Here is a 23,198-nt window from a genome sequence, read left to right on the forward strand (position 1 = left end):
CTGGCAGGTCCTGGTTTGTGGAGCCACAGTGAGCAGCCAGCCCAGTTCCCCTCCCCCAATGCAGGCCTTCACTCAGAGCTCTGACTCCGTTCCTTGGCAACATTCTGAGGAATCCAGTGGTTGCACACAGGCTCCCTTCCTTTCCCCTCCTACTGCCTGCCTGCAGGGGGCCGGGAGACGGAGGCAGAGGCAGCGATCTTCATTATAAAAAGCGAGAGCTTAGGCAGAGCCCAGACAGCACGCGAGAGGATAGCACTGAGCTTGGCCGCTGGCCCTGGCCGCCTTCCCCGGCCTTACCTGGATCCCCAGCCGGACTCCCGCCCGCCCTCAGCCATGGCTCCTCCACCTCTCTCCTGGCTGCTCCGCTTGGCTGTCCTCTGCCATCTGACCATGCTGCTGGCGGGTGAGTGGGGTGGCCGTGGGCATGGGCAAGGTGAGGGCGCCTCCAGCCCCACTTCTCCCCACAGGACTGATGTCAGGGCCCCAGACCCTGCCTGGGTTTGTGGCAACCCACTCCTGAGGGATGTGCCGGGGTGGGGGAGGGGGGTGGGGGATTGCGGGGCTGCTCCTCCCTCAGGAAAGATTCCCGGGCTCTGAAATTGTCCCTGCCTGGCCCGGTGAGCAAGGCAGCTACTGCACAGGGGTGCCAGGTGTGGGGGTGCCAGGAGGGCGGGCCTGGGAGCAGCTAGAGGAGGCTCCTGGTGGGCACCAGGGTAGGAGCCCTGGCTGACAGTGGGCTGGCCCTCCCTACCCAGGTTAATATGTAACCTGCAGTCCAGACTCCTGAGTCTCAGCCTAGCCCTGGGTGAGGCCACAGTTGGGACTTTTTTCTGCCCTGATTTCAAGGCCACCCCAGGAGTAGAGGGCCCAAGACCAGTGGAGGTCAAGGTCACCGTTGCTCTGGCCTTAGACCCAATCCCTCTGCCTGTGTCTCCCCCATGATACTGCCTACCTCCTTCAAGCATAGCTTAGAAAATGTTTGCATCTCCAGTCACTTGTTTTCTGGAGCCTAGGACGTGGTAGGGCATGATGTATCCATCCCACCTGCCATAAGTAAGATGGAGGGAGGCCCAAAGAGATGAGAAACTGGCCTGAGGATGCACAGCCAGCAAGTAGCTCAGGAGAGGGTGGGGTTGGATGCAAGAGGGACAATGGATGTATTTTGAGTCCCTCCGTGTGGGTGGGAAAAACCCACCAGTGGGGCAGCGAGCAGATGGGTGGGGTGGCGGAGGTGGCAGAGGCCAAGGGTTGCTCTCTTCCTGCTTCCTGGGCTTGAACCCTGAGGCCCGAGGTGTTTGGGGATAGTGAGCACTGAAAGAGGGGCATGAAATGAAGGTTGCTTTGCCATAGCCTTGACCCTGAATGGGGTGTTGCCTTCTCTGGTCCCAGCTATTGCACCTTTAGACATTGCTATTGTCTCCTGTGTCGTGAGGCTCCACTGTCTTGGAGGGCATTTTGGAAGTGGGAGGAGGAGGATTATTTATACTAAGCTAGGGTGGGGGACTCCTATACTAGGATGGAGAGGGGATCCCGGGGGGGACCAGGACTCAGGGAAGCAGCCTGAGGCTTCAGGACCATCCGGTTCTTGTCCTAATCTTGGTCACTCATTTTGCTGGGAAATACATTATTTCAACCTTCCTACGCCTCAGTTTCTCCTCCCGTAAAACTGGCCATTTGGCCAGGCCCACCTTGGAGGTCTTCACCCACAAGGACATTTGTGGCTCTGAGAGACCCCCTGGGGAGCCCCTGCAGGACTAGGGGGTGGTCTAACAAGCCAGAGAGGCTCTAAGGGGGGGCTGAGGGCTTCATGGCTGCTGCCCTGGCTGGTGCAAGACAACTGCGTCAGTTCCCAAATCTGGGTTTGTGGGGTTGTGTCAGGCAGGAAGCTCCCCTGCTTTTATGTAACAAACCTGCGGATACAAGTCAGGACAGAGAATTTTTCTCCCCAAGCACTGACACATTCACTCCCACTCAAGCCCCAGCAAGAAAGAGAGGGAAAAAAAATAAATCTGTTTTAAGCTGCTGTAGTCTGCTCCCAGTTAGTGGTGGGGGTGGTTGGGGAAGGCGAGGGAGAATGAATTCAGGGTGTCAGATCCAAGCCTCTGACAAATTTAAATAAAAATTCCTCTATTTCTCCATCGGTTAAGATTTTCTATGTCAGAAAGTACTTGTGTGCATTTTGGTAATTCACTCAACAAATATTTATTGGGCATTTACTATGTGCCAGGCACTGCTTTTCTTGGTGCTGGGGCCACATTAGTGAATAAAACTGCCAAAGATCCCAGCTCTTGGGGTGCTGAACATCGACTGGAGAAGACAGACAGTACACAAAATAAATCAGTAAACAATTCGGTCTGTTAGAAGAAAAAAATGCTGCTGTGATAAACAAAATAGGGGGTGGGGGGCGGTGTTGAAATTTTAAGTAAGGGGTCAGGGCAGCCTCCCTGAGAAGGGACACTGAGGGAGGCAGAGGAGGGGACCACGTGGCTATCTCCAGGGCAGTGGTCCTCAGTGGGGGACATTTGGCAATTTCTGCAGACAGTTTTGGTTGTTACAAATGTCCCACCATTTTTTGTTGGGCGTGCTCAGGCACCTAAGAGGCCAGGGATGCTGCCAAACACCCCATAGGACACAGGACAGCCCCACGACAAAGAACTATGTGGTCCAAAATGTCAGTGGCGTTTGCTGTTGAGGAAACCGTGCTCTAAGGGTCCAGAGAGTTAAATATCTTTATTCTCAAAACCGCCTTGTGAGGCAGGTATTATCATGTCCGTTTTAAAGATAAGGGAATCGAGGCTCAGAAAGCCTAAGTGACTCATCCAGGACTCACAGCTAGCACTGGCTCAAGCCCTTTCTCTATCACCTCACCCAGAGAACCAGAACATGCCTGTCTCTTCCTGTCTGTAAGCCTCATCCTTGAGGTCCAGCCTAAAGGGTACCCCCCTACAAGAAGCCCTTGATCACTTGCAGTTCTCTCCCTCATGTAAACCTCAGCCAATTTGGGTTATGCGCTGGGACATGGTGTTTCTAAATGGTGTTTAAGGCAGACTAGGAAAGTGGGATGGATAGGGGCTGGGAGGAAAACCAGAACTGCCACTAAGTAGCTGTGTGGCCTCCGGTAAGTCATTTAACCTCTTTGATCCTCAGCTTCTGCATCTGTAAAATGGGCATACCAATACTCTCTTTGCAGGGATATCGCGAATTAATGAGAGCAGATGCGCTCGTGCTGAGCACAGGCTCCAATACATAGTAGGTGCTCAGTTAAGAAAAGCTCTGATAGTTTGTGGGTGTGTCTTAGCTGCCCATCAAGCTGGGAGCCTTTTGAGGGCAGAGATGGGCCTTGTTCATCCCGTATGTCTTACAGGGCCTAGCAAGACGGAGGGTCAGCATTTGATGGCTGAGTAATCTGATAGCATTGATTGGAACTGAGGTGCTCTCTCCAAGCTCAGCACCAGCACCTGCAGGAGAGAGAGTTTAGGGTTAAGGACAAGAGGGCCTGGGTCTTTGTAGATACTCAAAAGTAATTCAAACAAGTATTGGCTGAATCAGGACATGGATGGATGGATGGTTGAGCTCCCTGCTCTCCTGAAACTCACATATGACTAATAATCAATGACTAGCTGGATGGAGACATTGTCTCCAATTACAGGAAAGAAAACTTCAGTTTCCAAGAAGAAAAGTTTCCCTATGTTAGTTATACAACCTTCCCGGGGCAGGACCAAGAACAGTCTGTCTGGCCATGGGCATTCAGGCACATTGGTAGAGGGTGGGGACTTTAAGGACAGGCTGACTTTGTGGCTCTTTGAAGCCCCAGAGGTGGGCAGTGGCCTTCCCCATCCTGGAAGCAGAGTCCAGAGAACAAACTGACTTTACCAAGCTCATTCCTCCTGCCCACTGGGCAGCTTCCTCCTGACTCCAGGTCACCAGGGGCACGGTTTCTCTGGAGCTTTCCCAGGAAGACACCTGCCAGACCAACCCAAGGGACTGTCTCTTCTCAGTCGGGCCTGGGAAGGCTGCAGCTGAGTCATTCCCAGGTCCTGCTCTGGGAGAAAGAGGGGACGTCTACATCCTGGTTCCTGAAAAAGGCAGCCTGTGCCTCAGGGAGCAGCTGCTGGGAGGTCCCCTTCCATCCTGGGAGGGACCGGGACCGCTGGGGCCTCTCAGCCCTACAGAGCTATATGAGATCAGTTTGCTCTCTTGACTCCACTGTCCTGGAAGTCCTGGCCTCTAGATTTTTGCTTTTGGGGTCTTGGCTTCTGCTGCGTATGACCTTGACTCAGAACTGAGGACACTCAGTCTTTTCCTCATTTTTTACATACCGCTCCCCAGCTTATGCCAAATGGAATAAATTTTGCTGGAGATTTTAGGGGAAGGGAGAAGGTGAAAATGCAATGCAAATAACTTGAAATGTTTATGTAAAATATTGGGGTTCTCAGCTATCAGCTGAATCACGCTCATCCTGTCCTGGGGTTTCTCTCTGGCTCCGTGTGGAAGCCAGCCATCTGCAGACCCCCGCCTACCCTGCTCTGCCCCCACCCAGGCACGCCTGCCATCTCCGTGCCACCTCCTTACTCCTGCTCCCCCAGCTTGCCCTGGGAACTCCAAATGACCGATTCACTTAGTTCCTCTCAGCAACTTCTCCCAAACTCACCCTGGCTCTTAAAGACAGAACAGAGGATGGTCTACTCAGTACACCTCTCCCCCACTACTTTCTTTAGAAGGTGGTTATACTTACACATTTAAAACTTTTGAAGATCTGCTACATGCCATTGTTTTTGTTGCTGTGTGCGTGCATGTCTACGTGTCACAGGTGGGCACATGAGATAAGGATGGAGAGAGGTCTGGGTGTGTCTCAGAGGCCGTGGAAATCCGTGAATATGGACCAGCTTGAGAGGGAGGGCGGGGGTGGATATGAGGGGGTTGGGGAGATAGTTGAGCAGCTGACTTATTGGGGTGGGGGAGGGGCAGCACCACGGCCCCGAAGCGAGGTTGGGTAAGAGAGCCTGTTCTGTCACTTGGCGGCTGTGTGGCCTCTGGCTGATCCCTGTCACTCTCAGACTCATCTCTGCTGTTTGCAATTGACCAACTTAATTTTTTAAATTGACACTTAGTACGTGCCAGGCACTAAGAGCTTTATAAGGAAGAATTCATTTTCACGAATCCTTACAACTCTATGAGGTAGATAATATCATTGTCTGTATTTTACAGGCGGGGAAACTGAGGCATCGAGAGGTTTGGCCAGAGACGGGGCAGGGGAGGAGGGGAGGCTGAGGTCAAGAGCCTCGAAGGTCAGGGGTGTGGTGCCCTGGTTCTGGCTTGGGGGTGTGGCGGGGATAAGCTGGTGTGGGGCTGGGTGGCCAGATGCCCACGGACAGCCCTGCTGACGGGGGGCCTCTGTGGGCTCAGGACACCACGGTGTGAAGAAATGCAAGACCGCGTGCAACAAGATGACTTCACCTATCCCCCAGGAGCGTCTAATTAGCTATCAACGAAATGAAGCATCTTGCGGCAAACCTGCCATAATGTAAGTACTGCTTTCTCAGCCTCTGCATTCCTGTCGGGCCCTGGGGATGGTCCCAAGCCTCTGCTAATCCATGTCCCCATCTTCCCAGCCTGTAAAATAGGGCTCCTCGCCAAGGACCTCAGCAAATGGTCCTCCTGCTCCTGGCCTGCTGGCCCCTTTGCTGACCTCAATATCTGCGCCACATGGCAAAGGCAGGGTGTGGCTTCCTGAATGGCCTGGGGCCTGGAGCAGCCACTCAGAGTGGTAATTTCACTTGGGCCCAAGCATGTTCTATGCAGCACCCAAACCTGCTGGATTTCATGGGAAGGTAAAGCAGGGTGGTCTCAAAGTGCAGGTTCCAGAATCCAACAGAGGTAGTACAAATCCTGGCTTCACCACTTGAAGACTGGGTGGCCCTGGTCCCATTGCCTGCCCTCTGTGCCTTAGTTTCCTTATCTATAAAATGCGTAGTTGGGAGCATGAAAAGAGATAATGTAAGTCAAGTGCTTGGCAGGGTTTCTGGAAGCTGCGGACAATAGGTGAGGCAGAGATTATCATCTCTGTTTGACAGACAGGAAACAGATCTCGATGAGACTTTGGGCAGGGGTCAAGCTGAGCCAGCTCTCCCCCTGGCTTGGGGGGGTCCTTGGCCATGTTGGCTGCTCGCTCCTTTGGGGTCCTTTTGGATACTGCCCAAATGCCCAGCCCTGAGGCCTTTCTCCAGGACATTTGGGTCCTAAAGCAGGGGCAGCCAGACCTGGAGTCCTGGCAGCAGGAAACAGCCAGTGAGCCTTTTAAATATAGGCTTAGCTAAAGGAAATCTTGTACTTCCCATTAATGCACGATGGTGAATTTACTAAAAGGGGTGAGTGTGCTGCTCCCTGACCTCTCTGCTCACCCATCCAGGCTCACTTCCTCCAGGTTCCCCCACATATTTGCTTCTGTTTTCTTGGTGAAGGGGAAGTGGGAAGCGCCAGGGAGGGGAATCTCAGCCCTGGGGCCACATTGGTGCCTGTGGGCCTGCAGGTCACACTTGCTTCCTGAACTTCTTCTCAGCACACTGGAGCCGGGCACATTGACATTCCCTTTCCGAGCCTCAGTTTTCTCATCTGCAAAATAGGGACAAGTGTGGTAGCCACCTTGCAGGATGGGTGTAAAGTTTAAATAGGCAAAATGCCTAGCACAGGCCATGGCATGGAGCAAGGGCCCCAGTTGGCTGAGCTGTGGTCTCTGCAGTGAACCAGCCACACACAGCTTCAGAGGAAGCTCAAGATTTGGGTGTTACTCGGGGTCCCAATGGAATCAGCATGTGTATGGCTATAGCTCTCTAGGTGACCTTTCAATCTGAGGACACACACACTAGGGGAGAAGGGTAGAGGTCCAAAGGAAAGCCCCTATCACTGAAGGAGAGGAGGAAGAGGACATTGTGACATCGGGTCCTTTCCAGAGTGAGGAGGCCCCACCGTGGAGCTTGCCAGTCACACACCTGGTGGCAGAGAACACTGTAACCTCTCCCAATCAGAAGACTCACACAGCCCAGAGCCCCTGCCTTAATGGTAATGACAACATTATTAACATTGTTATTAGTGTCAGATTACTGACGTCCTACTCTGAGCCAGGTGTTTTACATAATTCTTATTTTTTACACAGAAGTAGGGTGACCAACTAACGTGTCCCACTTTGGTGGGACTTGCATGAAAAGTCCTGTATCTTGAGAACCCCCTCGGTCCCATTTTTTCTGGGACTATTGGTCACCTTCTAGAAGTAGGTATCTTATCTCCACTTCTAAGGTGAGGACATAGAAGTTCCAGAAGTCAATTTGTCCCAGCTAAGCTCATAAGTCACAGCTGGTAAGTGGTGGGGGCAGGATTTCCAGCGGGGTCTGCTCACCTGCTGAGCGTTTGCGTGGCGCCCCTACTCCACATGGCATCTGGGCATCACTAGGTCTCTGTCTTCCTCTCTTGTAGCTTGGAAACCATCAGGAACAGATTCTTCTGTGCTGACCCAGAGGCAGAATGGGTCCGGGAAGCCATGAAGTATCTAGACAGCAAAGATACTTCTGGTCCCAGGCACACTAACGATACAATGGCGCCTGGCATAGCGGCGAAGATAATGGGGGACCCCAGGACCACCATGGCTGCGGTCTTGGAGCCCAAAGCTACAGGGGAAAGCAGTAACCAGGAGACACAGAAGGCTTTGGGGACTTCCTCAGAGCTGCCAACGGGAGCGGCTGGTTCCTGGAGATCCATGTCCCCCACTGCTTCCAAGGCTCCTAAGGGACAGCCTCCAGCTGGGCCTGAGACAACCAAGCTTTACAACTCGGCTGCCGTCACCACCACCACATCTCAGCAGAGTTCTGCTGCCTACCAACCTGGGTTGGTCACCTCTGCCCAGGCCCCCTCCACCCAGACCCTCCCCACCCAGGTCCCCTCCACCCAGACCCTCCCCACCCAGGTCCCCTCCACTCAGGCCCTCCCCACCCAGGTCCCCTCCACTCAGGCCCTCCCCTCCCAGACACCCTCCACCCAGACCCTCCCCACCCAGACCCCCTCCACCCAGACCCCCTCCACCCAGGCCCCCTCCACCCAGACCCCCTCCACCCAGGCCCCCTCCACCCAGGCCCCCTCCACCAAGGCCCCCTCCACCCAGACCCTCCCCTCCCAGGCCCCCTGCACCCAAGCCCCCTCCACCCAGACCCTCCCCTCCCAGGCCCCCTCCACCCAAGCCCCCTCCACCCAAACCCTCCCCACCCAGGTCCCCTCCACCCAGGCCCCCATCATTTTACACACAGCCCCAGAGGACAGTACTGGGCCTGAAGGCCAAGATGTGTGGACTGGAAGACAGAATCCCATGCCAGAGAGCTCTGTAGAGCCCAAGGAAATGGGTCCCAGTGCAGCTCACCCGGATGCTTTCAGGGGGCCCAGCAGCATGCCCCATGTCTCCATAGTCCCTGTCTCCTGTGAAGGGGCCTCCTCCAGTAGGGAGTTAGTGGCCTCAGGCAGCTGGGCCCCCAAGGACGAGGACCCTCAGAGGCCGGATGTCCCTGACTCCCAGGCGGCCACCAGGAGGCAAGCAGTAGGGCTATTGGCGTTCCTTGGCCTCCTTTTCTGCGTGGGGGTGGCCATGTTTGCCTACCAGAGCCTGCAGGCCTGCCATCTTGCGGGGGACATGGTGGAAGGGCTTCGCTTTATCCCCCGAAACTGTGGCAGTAACTCGTATGTCCTGGTGCCAGTGTGAGATGCCCATGTGCCTGTTTCCAAATATTCAACTCAACAGCTGTCTGGGGTCCCCCATCCTCACTCCCACCCTCACCCAAGGGCCTGGCCTGAGCTGGGATGATCGAAGCTGGGAGGCAGGATCCTCCGGGTGAGACTGACATCAGCTCCTGGCCATACCCCTTTGACCATCCTTGACCTACTGGAGACAGAAGGGGTGGCCTCCGCAACCCAGCTCAATCTCCCTAAGTCAGAAAACTCTCTACTGCTGCTTTGCCATGGTTAGAGGTTCCCTTTGCCACTGTCCCAGCCCCAGTGAATAATTATTTATTGAAAGCCCAGCTCTTCTGGCCCACGTCCCCATGTGGGTACCTCCGTCAACCCATCTCACAAATGAGCCTCAGGCCAGACCTCTTCCGCCCACACCCTCCAACCTCATCATGTCTCTTGGTTCCGCTGCAGTTGCCAGCCACCCCGGCCACCTGCGGTGCTATCTCTTCTGTCCCCTGTACAGACCCAATGCCCCAGTCGGGGACCTGTCTTTTCTTGCATGAGGCTAGCGTGGTGTTTCCTGGCACCGCTCCCAGCAAATGTTCTGCCCTCAGTTAGGCATCATGGGAAGGGGAGATGAAGTTACCCAGTGACTTTGGTTGTTTTCCCTCCTCTGTGTTGCGCAGTGAAGGAACATAGACTCTGAGCATGAAGGCTGGGGTTCTAGTCCCAAGTCCACCACCAACTTGACAAGGCATTCATATCTCTGGTTTCCCATCTGTGAAAGAAAAGAGGGATGGCAAATATGTGGCAATAACCTAGACCCCTGACGAGCATCACCAGTGGGTCCAGAGAGCCCTGTCCCCAGACCCTGGGTGCAGCCTCACAACCTTTATCAGCAGAGCGTCTTAGCGAGTCTCCACTAATGGATGACACTGGCAAATCCGTGGGCCCTGTGGCCTGGAGGGCCTGCAAGAGAGATCTGATAGCACAGTCCTGCCCTGAGGGGGGGAGTCAGTACCACAGCCGCAGTAGTGGGACAGGGCCTGGGTACTTCGAGGCAGACACCAATTCCAAAGGCCCTTCCCTGACTTTGAGAACAGCCCCTCTCTGTGTCCACCAGGCTTACAGGGACACTGAGACAGCTGGGTGTCATGTGACAAGCTGAAGGAGGAGGGATGGCCTGCAGGCTCCCTGGAAGGGAAGTCACTTCACAAAAAGAGCCAGGAAGAAGCCGCAGGAAGCTGTCACACTCAGGTCCAGCATTTGCTCTTTCTTTCCTGTGGCCTGGGTTCCCCATCCATCTCTCTGACCCCAGAAAACATTGTTCTCTGCACTACAAAATCTCCCCTCGCCTTTACCCCAATTGCAGGCAGGGCCAGATGAGATCAGAATCCAGCAATGATGTTCCTGTGCTTATTTCTGAAAGGGACTCTGTTCTGGGGCGAGGGACCCTTGAGAGAAGGGAAGTTATGGGCGTGAAGTAGAGGGTCCTTTTGGCCCCTGAGGACTCAAGCAGGCCTGGGTGGGGCTGGAGGCTCACTGTCAGAGCGAGATCTGCAAGCCTCACCCCTCTGGGTTCCAGGTGGCAGCTCCCCACCTCATCTGATTGTCTCCAAGGTTGACCCTTGCCCTCACCTGAGAAGCCTTCAATGGCCTGGGCTTCCTCCAGGTAGAGGTGACACATTCCTTCATAGAGAAATACTCAGAGGAAGGAAACATAGCTCTGGTCCACAGAGAGAGGACTGGGACCTCCTGCGCCCTCCTGCGGGGCATGGCACCCCGTGTTTGGGCCTGGCTCCAGATGGGGGGCACTCTGACAGCTCAGAGAGGAGGACAGCAGGTCTCAATGCACTTTTTCAGGCTCCTCTCACCTGGGAGCCTTCAAGTAGTGGGGCACCCATGATGGGGCTCCCCTCCTTTGTGAGAAAGCAGCTGGGGCAGCTGGCCCTCTGCTCACGGACTTGGTTAGTTCTTCCAAGCAGGACACGGACGAGGACAATTTGGGGAGGACTTTAGAAAGAGGTGATCGATCCTTTTGTTTTCCCAGCCCTATCACCAATGTCTGTGCATTTTGTATTTTAGTAATAAAATTGAAAAGTCTTGTGAATCAAGTAAAGGTGCTTGTTCTGGGGTGGGCTTAGAGCCTCAGAGGGGGTGGAACAATGGACAGGACAAGACTCCCTGACTCAGCCCTGGAGACCCCTATCTCAGTTCCTGTGAGGCACAGTGGCAGGGACTTTTATAGTCAGCAGGGGAAGGGGCCCTGGGGACAGGGCTGAGGAGGGTTGAGCCCCTGGCCTGGCTCTGCTCCCCTAGCTGTGGGAGGCCTTGGTATCTCCTTTAATAATCTGGCAACTCATAGGCCAACACTGGGTCACATTTCCCTCTTTGCTGCCTTGACTCATTCCTGGTCAAGGATAAAGATCAAAGACAAAGATCAAAAAGGGATTACTTCTCAAAGGACTTGGGTATTCATAGATATGAATCACCAAGTACAAACATTCTGTTGGCCCCTACACCCTCCAGTGTCCTGGCTCGGTCTCATCAGAGCTGCTATGTACAGTTGTGTAGGTTGGGAACAGCACAAGGTGCCACAGAGTAAGTCCAGCCTGTTGATAAGCAGTATTTCATGGATTCTGAGATGTACACACTTTTTTTCCACATTGTGACATCTTTGGAATTAGGCTTAGTCTTACAATCAATGGCTTGTCATAATTTAATTAACAGGTCTCTCTCTTTATTAGTTCATGAAATATCAGAATGTTTTACAATCAATGGTATCTTAGATCCTATGTCTACATGGTGTTTTAAAAAGTTGGAGGCACCATGTAAAAATCAGGAAATTCCATACAAAAACCCACTTTTCTATGTTCTCTCAGGTGACTCAGAAGGTCTGACCCAACTGGGTGGCATCACCCCCAGGATGACAGGATGACTGTGGGTGGGGTCTGAGAAGCAGCTGCCCCTTGAGATGGGACAGGCCAGGATGAGACCCCAGTCCTCGACCAGCCCTTCCACCCATTGGTACTCCTGGATGCTGTGGCATGTTAGTTGCCATTTATCATTGCCCTGCTCTTAATTTCTTATAGTAAGGATATTTTTCTCTGAGCCCAAGTCTCCATCAGAAGTGGGACAAGGAAGTGATACAGGATAGTTAGCTGATCTGAGGGATATCTGATAGATAAGAGTGGGTTACTTTGCTAATGTGCCTAGGTAGATAGGGGGGTCCCTGGGGGAATAAAGAAAAGACAGCCATATCTTAAAACTTCAGGTTTTGAAATCACTCCTTCGCTCCAGGACATAATGTAATAAGGCCCTGAGGTTAATCATAAAATTCCTTTTGGCCTGACAAATGGAGCAGAGCTGATAGATAAGAGTGGGTTACTTTGCTAATTCCTTTAGGATGGGCAAGCAGAACAAACCTGGTAGACGAATTTCATTAGAAGGCGCCGGTTCCCTTCTTCAAACAGTTCCCTTCTTCAAACAGCTCCCCTTCCCCAAGCAGGCAAGGGAAGGTATAAAAGAGTTTTTGCCTCAGTCAAGGGGCCACCCCCATTAGGGACCCCCTCCTGCTCCAGAGCTCTGATTCTTTGCTTTCAATAAACTATCCTCTTTTTAGAACTCTACCTCTCCTGAGTCTATGTTTCCATTCTTCGGTCTCATGAGACACGATCCCAGCCCACACCTAGAAACTGCCGGCAGATCCAGCACCATCTACATCATTTGGGGAATCACAGGGAAAATATTCCTCCATCAGAAGGACAGACCATGATGGGCAGGTGATTTCCTGTGTAACCAACTAGTTTCCCTCATTTTATTACCTGTCAATCCCCATAGACATTTTGGTTGAGGTTCCTGCAAGAACCTGAGTTTGCTGCCTCTGCGTAAGCTACAGATTCTAGTACTCCCCTTAGCGGGGACCTGCTCCACCCCAAAGCCATTCCCCCCCACACACTCCCACCCCCAGGAAGTGGCTCTGCTGGAGGCAAGGTCACAGCCCCCCAATCTCTCCCCAACAGCACCCTTCCAGCAACACGAAACACTGACAGAGACTTTGAAATGAGAATATTTGTCCCTGTCTTTTTTCAATCACATTCTTAAGGTTGAAACTCATCCTCCTCAGGAAGAAGGTGGAGAAGGGGAGAAAATTGTGTTCTGGCTCAGTCCAGAGCAGTTCCCCAGGGGTTCTGGGGTGTTTGTGTTTTATTTTCTCTTTCTGTTACAAAGCTAAACTTTAGCTGAAGTGATTCCACAATGAATGCAGAATTTGATGGAAACTCGGAGGTCTCTGAAATCTTTGGTAGAACTATCAGGGTTCTGGAGATGATGACGATGACAGTAACCATTGTTTATTTAATATTTACCATGTGCCAGGCAATGTGCTAAATTATTTATGTACAAGGGTCCCCATCTTACCTTCCTGATGATTGAAGTAAGGCTCTCAAAGGATACATGACTGGCCCAAGGTAGCAGCAGAGCCGGGATATGACCTGAAGTCTTTTTCCAGCACTTGAATCTTAACCATTGTTTCTCAAAGTGTGAGCCACAGATTCTTAACACTACAGACCCCTAAACCCCATTTCAGACCTACTGATGTCAGACTCCAGTGGTGGGAGGACTGGGAATTTGCCTCTTGAAGCCATCGTCCCTCCCCCACCTCCTTCCTCTCCTCTCCACACCCACCCCTCACCGCCCGCCCTGCACTATCTTCCAAATTAGGGGATTTGGCACCTCGCCAACATTTTAGAGCCCCTGCACCCGGTCACCCCACTCATGCCTTCCTAAAGCTTGCAGCGTTCTTGGAGCCGTGCTACCTACAGCCTTCTCACTCTCTCCCCTTTGCTGTTAGTTCCTCTTCCCTGCCCCCTGTCCTCTGTACATTCCCCAAATGGGTGAGGTCAGGCAGAAAAACACAGAATTGAATGGCCGGGAATTTCCAGCCTGAGACTAAATAATGGGCACCCGAGAGCCACAGAGTGTGAGTGTGAGTGTGTGAGTGTGTGTGTGTGTGTACATGCCCTGTGGCTCCTTTGTGTACAAGAATGCAGGAGACTGACTACCTGCACCCCATTCGCTTCTGCTTAGTCACATGCTTTTCTGGATAAATGTTTCATCTGCTGAGATGGAAAAGATCTAGTGTCAGGCTGGCTTTCCCCGAGCTGATGGCAAACTTCAGCAGCTGGACCCACGTGGGATCACCTTAATCTCACCAAACAGGGTTGGGGGGGGAGGGTGGTGCTTCTGGACAAAGGACAATTCCAGAGCAGGTGCATGTTTTAGAAGAGAGGCTTCTCTCTCACCTTCAAGGGATCTGTTGCCCCCAGAGGACAGAATAGAATTACTTTTCGCAAGCATCTTGCTTTTTAGCAATACAAGAGCAGAATATAACATGGGGATCTCTAGCAGTGTGACTTTGGGCAAGTTGCTTAACCTCTCTGGGCCTCCGTTTTCTCCTCTGTAGAATGGAAATAATAAGTCATCTAGTGAGTGAAGATGTCATGAGATAATCCTTGCTTAGAAAAATGGCAAGCACATAGTGAGTTCTGGGTAAATAGAACCAATGATTATGAAATAGATGTTTCCAGAGGATTTGAAACATCCTATTTCCACTGGCTTTTGTTACTGGATACCCAAACGAGACTATGGAATTATAGGATCTCTACAAAGAAACATTCTTAGTTTTCAGGAAAGTAGGATGAAGAAGTGTCATGGTGTCATTGAACAGATAAGAATAGCTTGTATATTCCCCCCTACGCTAAAAGATGTAGTTCAAGTCAATATAACTTTTCTCCTCTAAATTGCTTTTGAGCTTGGCAAGGTCAAAGCTCATGAAGCCCAACTGATTAAAAGCGGACTAGCAAAGATGTCTGAACCTTAGACTTGGACAGAAAGGCAAGTTTCTTCATTTTCAAGTCCTTGGAGACTGTGGTAGTCAGTCTCTCTGAATATTTCTGGCTGCTGTCCCCTGGGCACATGGGGGCGGGGCTGCTCTTCCTGCCCCCACTGGGGTTGGTGGGGGGCCAAATGACACGTGATAGCTAATGAGCTAGAAGTGGAAGTGATGCTTGTCATAATTTTCAAACATTTCATTACTGGGGAGAAAAACTTAATTCTTCTAGACCAGCCCCTGGCCACAAAGCAGAAAATGATGGCCTGATGATCGTGGGTTCCAGAATGAGGGTGACTCAGGGCCACCAGCCGCGGAAAGAGCCCCAGCTAATCTACATGGCAGCACAGAACCTTTGTGGTTTCGAGCCCCTGAGAGTGTGAGGTTACTTATTGTAGCATCACCTTGCTTATCCTGACCGATAGAGCAATCAGGAAGGAAACCCTTGGACTCAGTAGGAATGACTCGTCAGTATCCTGCATGATGCTGTTAAAAGGTTTGAAAACACTCCTTAACTGGGACAAACAGGCTTTCATCATTTAGTTTGGCCCCCTTCATGAGCCCCCTTTGCAGACAGGATGAAGGCCCACTTTAGCTTGACTAGCTGTCTATGGATTTCTCTGGAATTCTCACTGAACGGAGTTGGACAAAAGAAAGGTTTTGTAGTTTCTCTGAAATACACTGGTGCTTGGAAGTTCCAATGGTTCAGATATGCTACCAACCACCTCAGCAAACAAGGAAGTAAATATCCCTCTTAAGAATATTTACATTGCTGAGTCCCGGCTATTTGCCAGACGATCTGGGTCAACCAGTCTTTCATGTATAATTACCTCCTAAGCCCAGAAACCTGTCGGCACAGAAATGGGTGTTTTTACATGGTCCTAGGAGCTGACATGTGCACTTTGTTTTCTTGGAGGATTTCAAGGGGTCTGCTCGCTCCAGCCTCGTGTCTCCTGATGCTGGTTCCCTCGTTCTCGTTCCCCACCCCCAACACCTTCGGCCCCACATTGCCTTATATTCTCAAGTCAGTCTTCTTTCTCACACCCCTGTCATTGCACTAGCTTTTCCCTTGCTGGATTAACTTCCCCCTCCCCTGTTATCTTGGCCAACTCTTACTTATCCATTGGTCTCAGTTTAGATGTTGCGTCCTCCAGGGGGCTTGCCCTGACTTCTTAGCTTAATGAAGGTTCTCTGCTCTGGGGACTCACCCCACCTGTGTCCATCACAACCCTCAGGTGACTCGACTATACCTATTTGTTTCACTGTGCTTCTGTAAGATCTGTGAGGTCAGGCCTGTGTGTGTCTTGTTTCCCTTTGTGCTCCAGTGACCTCCACAGATCCTGGAAAGAGTGAAAAAGGGGAAGGGCCAGGGTTCACAGCCATCTGTATCCATTAGCATGATCTGACCTAGTGCCTGTCCCATACCGCTTGTCATGCAGGGTCTCAGCTCCTGCTCCCTGCATAAGAATGCAGGATATGGTGAGGCCAAAAAGGAACATCAAAATGGAGCCGCTATAGTTGGTTCAGACCACTATATTCTCGTTGGCAGCTGGTCGAGACACAAAAGCAAACATCCGCCAGTACCCCAACAGGGCGTCTTCCTGCACCCCAGTCTCTGGGTGAGATGCAGGAAGTAGGATCCACACGATCCACAATGTAATCTGCTTGCTAACCCAATTTGCTAGCCACAATCTGCCATCCACTTCTCTGCCGACCAACCAACCAACCAACCCCTTGCTAACTGCAATCCGCCCTTGCTCGCTCAGCCACGACAGTTATATCAGTGGCCAATGGCTAACTGGTTACAACTGATGGCCAACTAGTTACAGCTGATGGCCATCTATTGCCCGAGCCAGCACCTTTCCACGTGAGGCCGAGAGCCTGGAAACTGCTCTCTGGGACTCTGTCCCCACACCGCTTTTCTGATTTATGGAAAGCCCACCTGCCCACTTGGGGAGCTGCATTTCAAGGCATTTCCTGGTGAAAAATATTTACTTGCTTCAAAGGGATGTCAGAGACTGAAAGTGGCCATCTGAAGATGTGTCCAAGTCGCTCCGGAACCCCTCTGACCCTCCACCATCCTGGTCAAGAAATTGCTCCCCCAGGCTCAGCTAGGATCCCCAGGAAGCCTGGATTGGGTCAAGGTTCTAATTGTCCCCCAAACTCCCCAGAGGAGTGAGCAGGTGGAGGGGCAATCTAGCAGCCTTGGGACAGTGGCCCTATTCTTGTGAAGGTCACTGTCCCTGTCACACACCACTGGGAAACTTTGAATTAATTTCCTCATTTAATCCCAGTTCCAGCTCTAAGGTAGGTCCTAGTAATACAAGCCCTATTTTCCAGATTGAAGTGCCAAGACAAAGAGAGATTAAGGAATTTACCCAAAGTTACATAGCTAGTAAGTGACTAAGCCTGGGCAGTCCAACTCCCAAGACTCCACTTTCTTTTTTTTTTTTGGTAAATTGTGGTATAGTTATACATATGTAGTTATATCTTATTAGAACTACATACTAAATAGTTATTTAGCATAAATAACTATTTAATATACATAAGCTATAGTATAAATAAACTACAGAATAGCTTACCGCAGTGAAAAGAAAGAAATACGTTGTCACCTGTCAACACACATGACTCTCAAGTTCAACACTGCAAGATGTGGAAGTACAGACACAATATGATAGTATTAACATAAAACAATGTGAACACTGCTATATATTGTTTAAGGACATACCACCCATTCGTTAGTAAATTATGAATAAATACAATTCAGTTTCCTTTTGTCCACAGAGGGATGGACTAGCAGAGGCAGTGGGGCTTCAGTGGGGAGTAATATTTCCCTCGTAACCTGGTGGGGGCGGTGCATGCGTGTGGTTAACAATGCTGCCGCCGGTCCCAGAGCCCCACTCCTTTCAGCTGTTTTCACTTCTTTACTCACACTCTGGAACCTTGGTTTGCTCAGATGGAAGCTGCCCTCCTGGGACTTCGCCTGCGGTCACACCTTTGCTAGGCTTCTGTCCCTTCTTTGCCCTCATGCTCCCACTCTATGCCTGTCTCCCCTGGAAGCGCATTCATAATGAGCTCAACCCATAACGGCGATAGAGAGAGCCAAGTACCCCGCTCCCTGCAGCCCACGGGGAGGGCAGGAATGAGGAGGCATTGGCTGGGGCAGGAGGGGTTGGATGGAGTCATGCAGGGTATCACGTGAGGTCTCTAGTCCCGCTCCCTGCACAAGGGTATGGTGAGGCCAACAAGGAACACCCACGGAGCCATGGATAGGGGAGTCACACCACTATAGTCTTGCTGGTGGCTGGTTGGAGACACACGAAGCAGGAGCCACATGATCCGCAACCTGCCTTCCGCTTCTCTGCCTACCAACCTCACTTGCTAACTGCAATCCGCGCCTACCAGCTATAATCCGCTGCTAGCGTAGCCACGGCAGTTATATTAATGGCCAATGGCTCACTGGTTATAGCTGACAGCCAAATAGCCACAGCTAATAGCCATCTGATCACAGTTGATGGCCATTTACTACCTAAGCCAGCACCTCTCCATGTGAAGCTGAGAGCCTGGAAATTGCACTCCTGGCTCTGTCCTCACAGATGGGCCAGAAAGACTGCACGGAGTAGATGGGAAATGGAGGGGAAAGATGACCGGCTCCCTAAGTAAGTCTATACATTCAATGTGATCCCAATAAAAACACCAAATTATTTTTAGAGCTAGATTAGATAGTTTTAGTTTCATTTAAAAAAAGGAAAACAATGAGTCAGGAGAGCTAAAGGAGCCCAGGCAAGACAGAAAGGAGGGAGGACCCTATGTATGATAAGAGTGGGCTTTAGGAGAAAGCCCCCGAGTGTGGAAGGACAAGCCACCACCTGGCTGGCTCTGAGCCCAGAGGCAGCTGAAGTACTGGCTTCTGTCTGGAAAGAGAATAGGGCTTCAGCCTCCCCTGGGGGCTCATGGTCCCAGGTCTGGACCCTGCTCAGAATCGGGCACACTCTCTCTGCATCCTTAGCCCCTGCCTCCGGGGAAAGCCATGATCCTGGTAGGACTGCGCCACATGTCAAATCGCCAAATGCTGCTGACTTTTCCCTTGAGGTGGGACAGGAATGCGGGGAGGTTGTGGGGACAGAGTCCCGGAAAGCAGTTTCCAGGCTCTCGGCCTCGTGGAAAGGTGCTGGCTCGGTTAGTAGATAGCCATCAGCTGTGACTAGTTGGCCATCAGCTGTTACCGGTTAGCCATTAGCCAGTAATATAACTGCCGTGGCTACACTAGGGGGTTGGTTGGTGGGTTGGCAGAGAAGCAGACTATGGATTGCACATCCTGTGGAACCTGCTTCCTGTGTCTCCAACCCAGCTGCCAGCAAGAATATAGTGGTATGACTCCTCTATCTATGGCTCCGCTGGTGTTCTTTTTGGCTTCACCATATCCTGCGTTCTTGTGCGGGGAGCGGGAGCTGAGACCCTGGATTACAGAGGTCCCCAAGCCTTAGAAAGGGTGCCAACGTACTTTCCAGAGGCCAGGCTCTTAGTGCTGACCCTGGTGCTGAACAAACCCTCTGGGAGAACAGTGTCCGCTTTGGCTGGAAGGATCCCCCCAGGCAGGCTACAGCAGATTTCTGACTTCTAAACGAAGGGTCTGTCATTGCACCCTGAGGGCGTGAGCCTTGAATTGGTCACAAGGCAGTGCAGCCCTGAGTTGTCCCAGGGCCATTGGGAGGCCAAAGACCTGCTTATGAAATAACTTGGAGAAAACTCTCCCTGGAAAGACGTTGTTGGATTCTAGCAGTGAATTAAAGGAACTGATTTATAGGGCCGCAGTGGGAGCCCAGATGAAGTCCTGAAGTCCAGGCAAGAGAGAGATGGAGACAAGTCCTTGGGTAAGAGTGAGACTCAGTGAGAAGTGTTTACAGACTCGGCTTCAGGAACAATGCCAGCCATTGATTCATCTACTCCCTGAATTCAACAAGTATGGATAGTGGATCCACCGTTTGCCAGGGGATGTACTTCATTGAACAGAAGAGACAAAGGCCTCTGTCCCATGGACTTACGTTCCTGTGGAGGTGGAGGTTGGGAGGGTACAGGTGGGAGAGAAGCAACAAACAGCATAATGAGCAATTGTATTAGAGGGTGGTAAGTATTACAGCAAAAAAGAAAAAAAAATTAGAGCCGAGGAAGAGGTGGGGGGGTGGGTTGCAATTTTTAAATAGGGTAGGTTTCATTGAAAGGTGACATTTAAACAAAGATTTGAAGGAGATGAAGGAGTGAGTCACGCAGGTATCTAGGGAAAGAACATTCCATGCTGAAAGGACAGTCTGTGCCAATATCCTAAGGAGAAAGTATCTAGCATGGTTGGAACACAGCAGGGGGCCAGTGTGGTGGGGCAGAGTAAGCAAGGGCGTGTGGGGGGGGGAAGGGGGGAGTAGGGGGTGGAGGGGGTGGGGGGTGGGGGGTGCAGAACACACAAGCCCCCATGGCTTTTCCTCTGAGCAGGATGGAGAACCACAGGAACATTCTGAACAGAGGAGACTCCCACTCCATGAGGCCACTGTGGGTTCAAGGATGGAGGTAAGGAGACGCCAGGAGACAGAGTAGAAATCCAGGGGAGAGATGACGGGCTCTGGGTGAATTCTAAAGGGAGATCGCCTGACAGATGGGAAGTGGGGGTGGGAGAAAGAGGCGTCAAGGATGGCACCCCGGTTTCTGGCTCAAGTAACCGGAAAGAAGGGGCTGGCAAAGAATGGGGGAGGAGCCTACTTGGTGGGGTGGGCGGGAATCAGGATTCAGCCTGGGATTTGGTGGGTGTGACACCTCTTCAACACGTTGAGTAGGCAGCTGGCATACACGTCTATAATTGGTGAGAGAAATCTGGGAGTCGTTGGCATATAGATGACATTTCAAGTCAGGAACACGTGCTATTTGCCAGATATAGGTTCTAAGGCAGTTGCTGTGAACCAAACAAAGCCTTCTAATGTAGTTTCGATTATTATTTTCATTTTGCACATGTGGCAACTGAGGCTCAGAGTGAAGTGAATTGCTCAAAGTCTCACAACTCATTGATGGCAGACCTGAATTCACGGACAGTTACCCGACTGAGGGTCTGCTCCTGAGCCTTCGGCTCCACGGTGACCCCCTTGCCTAATTTTTCATAGCATGTCATATATGAGACATGGATAGCATTTGGCTTGAGGGGTGGGTAATCCAGAAAAAAACAAGGACAGGAGGAGCAAACCAAGTCACACAGTGAGGGACCACCTGGATCCTCACGGAAGTTGAACTTCTGGGAGCTGCAAGATGAGACTGGAGAGGGAGGGATGGCCCAGATTGATGGTAGGGCTTAACTATTGGCCTGAAGAGTTTCACGGGGAGGGGGAAGGAAGCAGGGGGTCATTGACAGTTCTTGAGGAGGGCCGTAGGTAGTGAGAGCAGCCCTTGCGAGAGACCCGTCAGACACAGGCATGCAGGCTGGATGGGGTCCGGAGGCGCCAGAGAAGAGGAAACAGGCCTGGAAGTTGTCGATACTGTCTGGGTGTGAAGGATTTGGGTGGAGTCAGGGGGAATGACGGGGAAGTGAGGAAGTTGAGCGTCACGTGAAGCCATCGCTGAGCAGACTCTGGGCCTGGTGTGCTGAGGGGGCTGGAGGGCAAGAGTGAGTCAAGGACAAAGTTCCAGACCAGGGAGGCAGATGAGGAGGTGTGGAATGACGCTAGTCTGAACAGAAAAATGTGAAGCTGGACGAGAGGAAACTTGGTTGGTCCTGCCTTTGTTGTCCTAGGGGACGAGTGAATCACAAGGGAACAGATTTCTGCTCCTCAGGAGCCCAGAGTTCAGTGTGGGTGACATATCTGCACAGAGCTGGCTGGACAGCAAAGTGGAGAGAGCTAAGGCATCTGAAATAGTCAGAGGATAGGGCAGGGCCCAGGTGGGTGTGTTTGATCAGTCCCTAGTTGGGGCTGGGGACAGATTTAGGAAGCGTCCATCCCGAGGTCAAAGGCCTGAGTGGATGATTCAGGGAGGGAGAGGGTTGCTGGAGGCGCAAACAAACCCTAGGACATAGCCCCAGGCATGCTTCTGCCTGCCACTTACTAGCTCTGTGTGTGCTTGGACCAGTTTTGTAACCACTGTGATTGGCCCCCAGTTTCCTTGTCTGTAAAATGTGGATAACACTTCTTACCTCCTAGGGCTGTTGTGAGGACACTGCAGACTCATAGATGTAACAGCGGAGAACCCTACCCAGCCCGTGGTGAGAGCTCAGGGATGTTTCTGAGAAGAGAAACCCACAGAGCGCTCACTCGGGGAAAAACCATATCCCAAATCCCTGGGTGAGGAATGTCAAGAAAAGAAATGGTCCCAGTGATGACAGGGAGATTCACCGAACCAGCTGGAAACCAGGAATTTTATAGACATTATCTTAGCTAAATCTCTCAGCAACACCATGAGGGGAAATCAACACGCCCATTTTACGTATGAAGACAGTGAGGTGCACAGACTTGTCCTTAGTCACACAACCAGCGACAGGTAGACGAGGGACTGGGACGAGGGCTGCAGACGATGCTTCCAGAGCGTCGGCTGGTAACCACTGCCCCATCGTGCTTTTTGTGAGGGGATGGCAAGTTCAGGGTTTGGAGTGGCCCAGCGAGAGTGTGTCCCTAGAGTGTCAGGGCCAGAAACCACACTTCTAACAGTTAAGTCACAAGTGGGCAGAGAGGAAATAGAAGTGGGAGGTGTAGACCACATATCGGAGAAGTTTGGTCATGAATGAAAGGAGAAATAGGAAGGGGACGTGTTGGGTGTTAGGAGGGAGGCGTGATGGGGTTCAAGAGAGGTTTTATGGGAGCAGAGAGACAGGATCCTGTCATCAGGCGCAGAGGGGAAGGGGACCACGGGATGGGAGGGCATCAAGAGCCAGCAGGTGGGAGCCTAACTGGGGGCAGCAGGCCTCTTGCAGATGAAGAAGGAATGAGATCAAAGCCACAGTTGAAGCAATTTAGGTTTGGTAGAAGGCAGAAATGCCCGCAACCCAGAAGGAAGTTGTAAACTGGATGGAAAAGGAGTCAAAGAGTGCCTTGGGTGAGTTCTGCCTCATTCATGACAGGAGGATTCAAGTGTGTCTCATGAACTGGTGGGACACACTGGATCAAAAATAAGTTGTTCTGGAGTGAAGGAGCCCCTGGGATGCAATGCAAGTTGGGCCCATGTTGTAGTTCAGAAATTTATAAGTATCCATGCATGTACCCATCATTCATTAACCCGTTCACCTATCCTTCCATCCATCTTTCTATTCATCCATCCACCATTCACTCATCCTTCCATCTATCCATTCATCCATTCACCCAACCACCCACCTTTTCATCCATTCAATAAAAAAAAATTTTATTGAGCACCTACTAAGTGCAAAGTCCTGGAGGTACAAGTTGGAGCACAAAAGAGATCCTATTTTCCAGGAGGGCGCAGCAATAAACCAACAATCACAATACAATGTGAAGAGAGCCTGATGGGGAAGTTAGTGACCTGTGAGGACACAGAGAAAAGTGGGGGCTGAAGGAAGGAAGTGAGGGTTTAAGCTGCGATCTGAAAAAGGGTAGGAGTGAAAGGAAGTGGGGTG

General features: G+C 51.6%; 2 protein-coding genes across 3 annotated transcripts in view; both read left to right on the top strand.

Moving 5' to 3' along the window:
• On the top strand, positions 1-10,823 carry CX3CL1 (C-X3-C motif chemokine ligand 1). Its single transcript, XM_033127947.1, has 4 exons — positions 1-403; positions 5,407-5,524; positions 7,471-7,882; positions 8,198-10,823. The coding sequence occupies exons 1-4, from the start codon at positions 334-336 to the stop codon at positions 8,738-8,740; spliced, it is 1,143 nt and encodes a 380-aa protein (XP_032983838.1). The 5' UTR covers positions 1-333; the 3' UTR covers positions 8,741-10,823.
• Positions 7,767-23,198, top strand: part of CCL17 (C-C motif chemokine ligand 17) — a 22,222-nt gene continuing 6,790 nt past the window's right edge. The window contains exons 1-2 of one of the 2 annotated variants that reach the window (XM_033127945.1): positions 19,917-19,981; positions 20,087-20,161. The gene's annotated coding sequence lies outside the window, so the exon portion shown is untranslated. Of the gene's footprint in view, positions 7,879-19,916; positions 19,982-20,086; positions 20,162-23,198 lie in introns of those variants that run through there. The other variant, XM_033127944.1, reaches the window with a different exon arrangement.

The sequence above is a fragment of the Rhinolophus ferrumequinum genome, chromosome 15 (genome assembly GCF_004115265.2).
Source record: "Rhinolophus ferrumequinum isolate MPI-CBG mRhiFer1 chromosome 15, mRhiFer1_v1.p, whole genome shotgun sequence".
NCBI lineage: Eukaryota > Metazoa > Chordata > Mammalia > Chiroptera > Rhinolophidae > Rhinolophus > Rhinolophus ferrumequinum.

Coding starts and splice junctions, on each gene's coding strand:
- CX3CL1 (XM_033127947.1), top strand. CDS start 334: ATGGCTCCTCCACCTCTCTCCTGGCTGCTCCGCTTGGCTGTCCTCTGC. Junction 404..5,406: donor TCTGACCATGCTGCTGGCGG/GTGAGTGGGGTG, acceptor CTGTGGGCTCAG/GACACCACGGTGTGAAGAAA. Junction 5,525..7,470: donor TGCGGCAAACCTGCCATAAT/GTAAGTACTGCT, acceptor CCTCTCTTGTAG/CTTGGAAACCATCAGGAACA.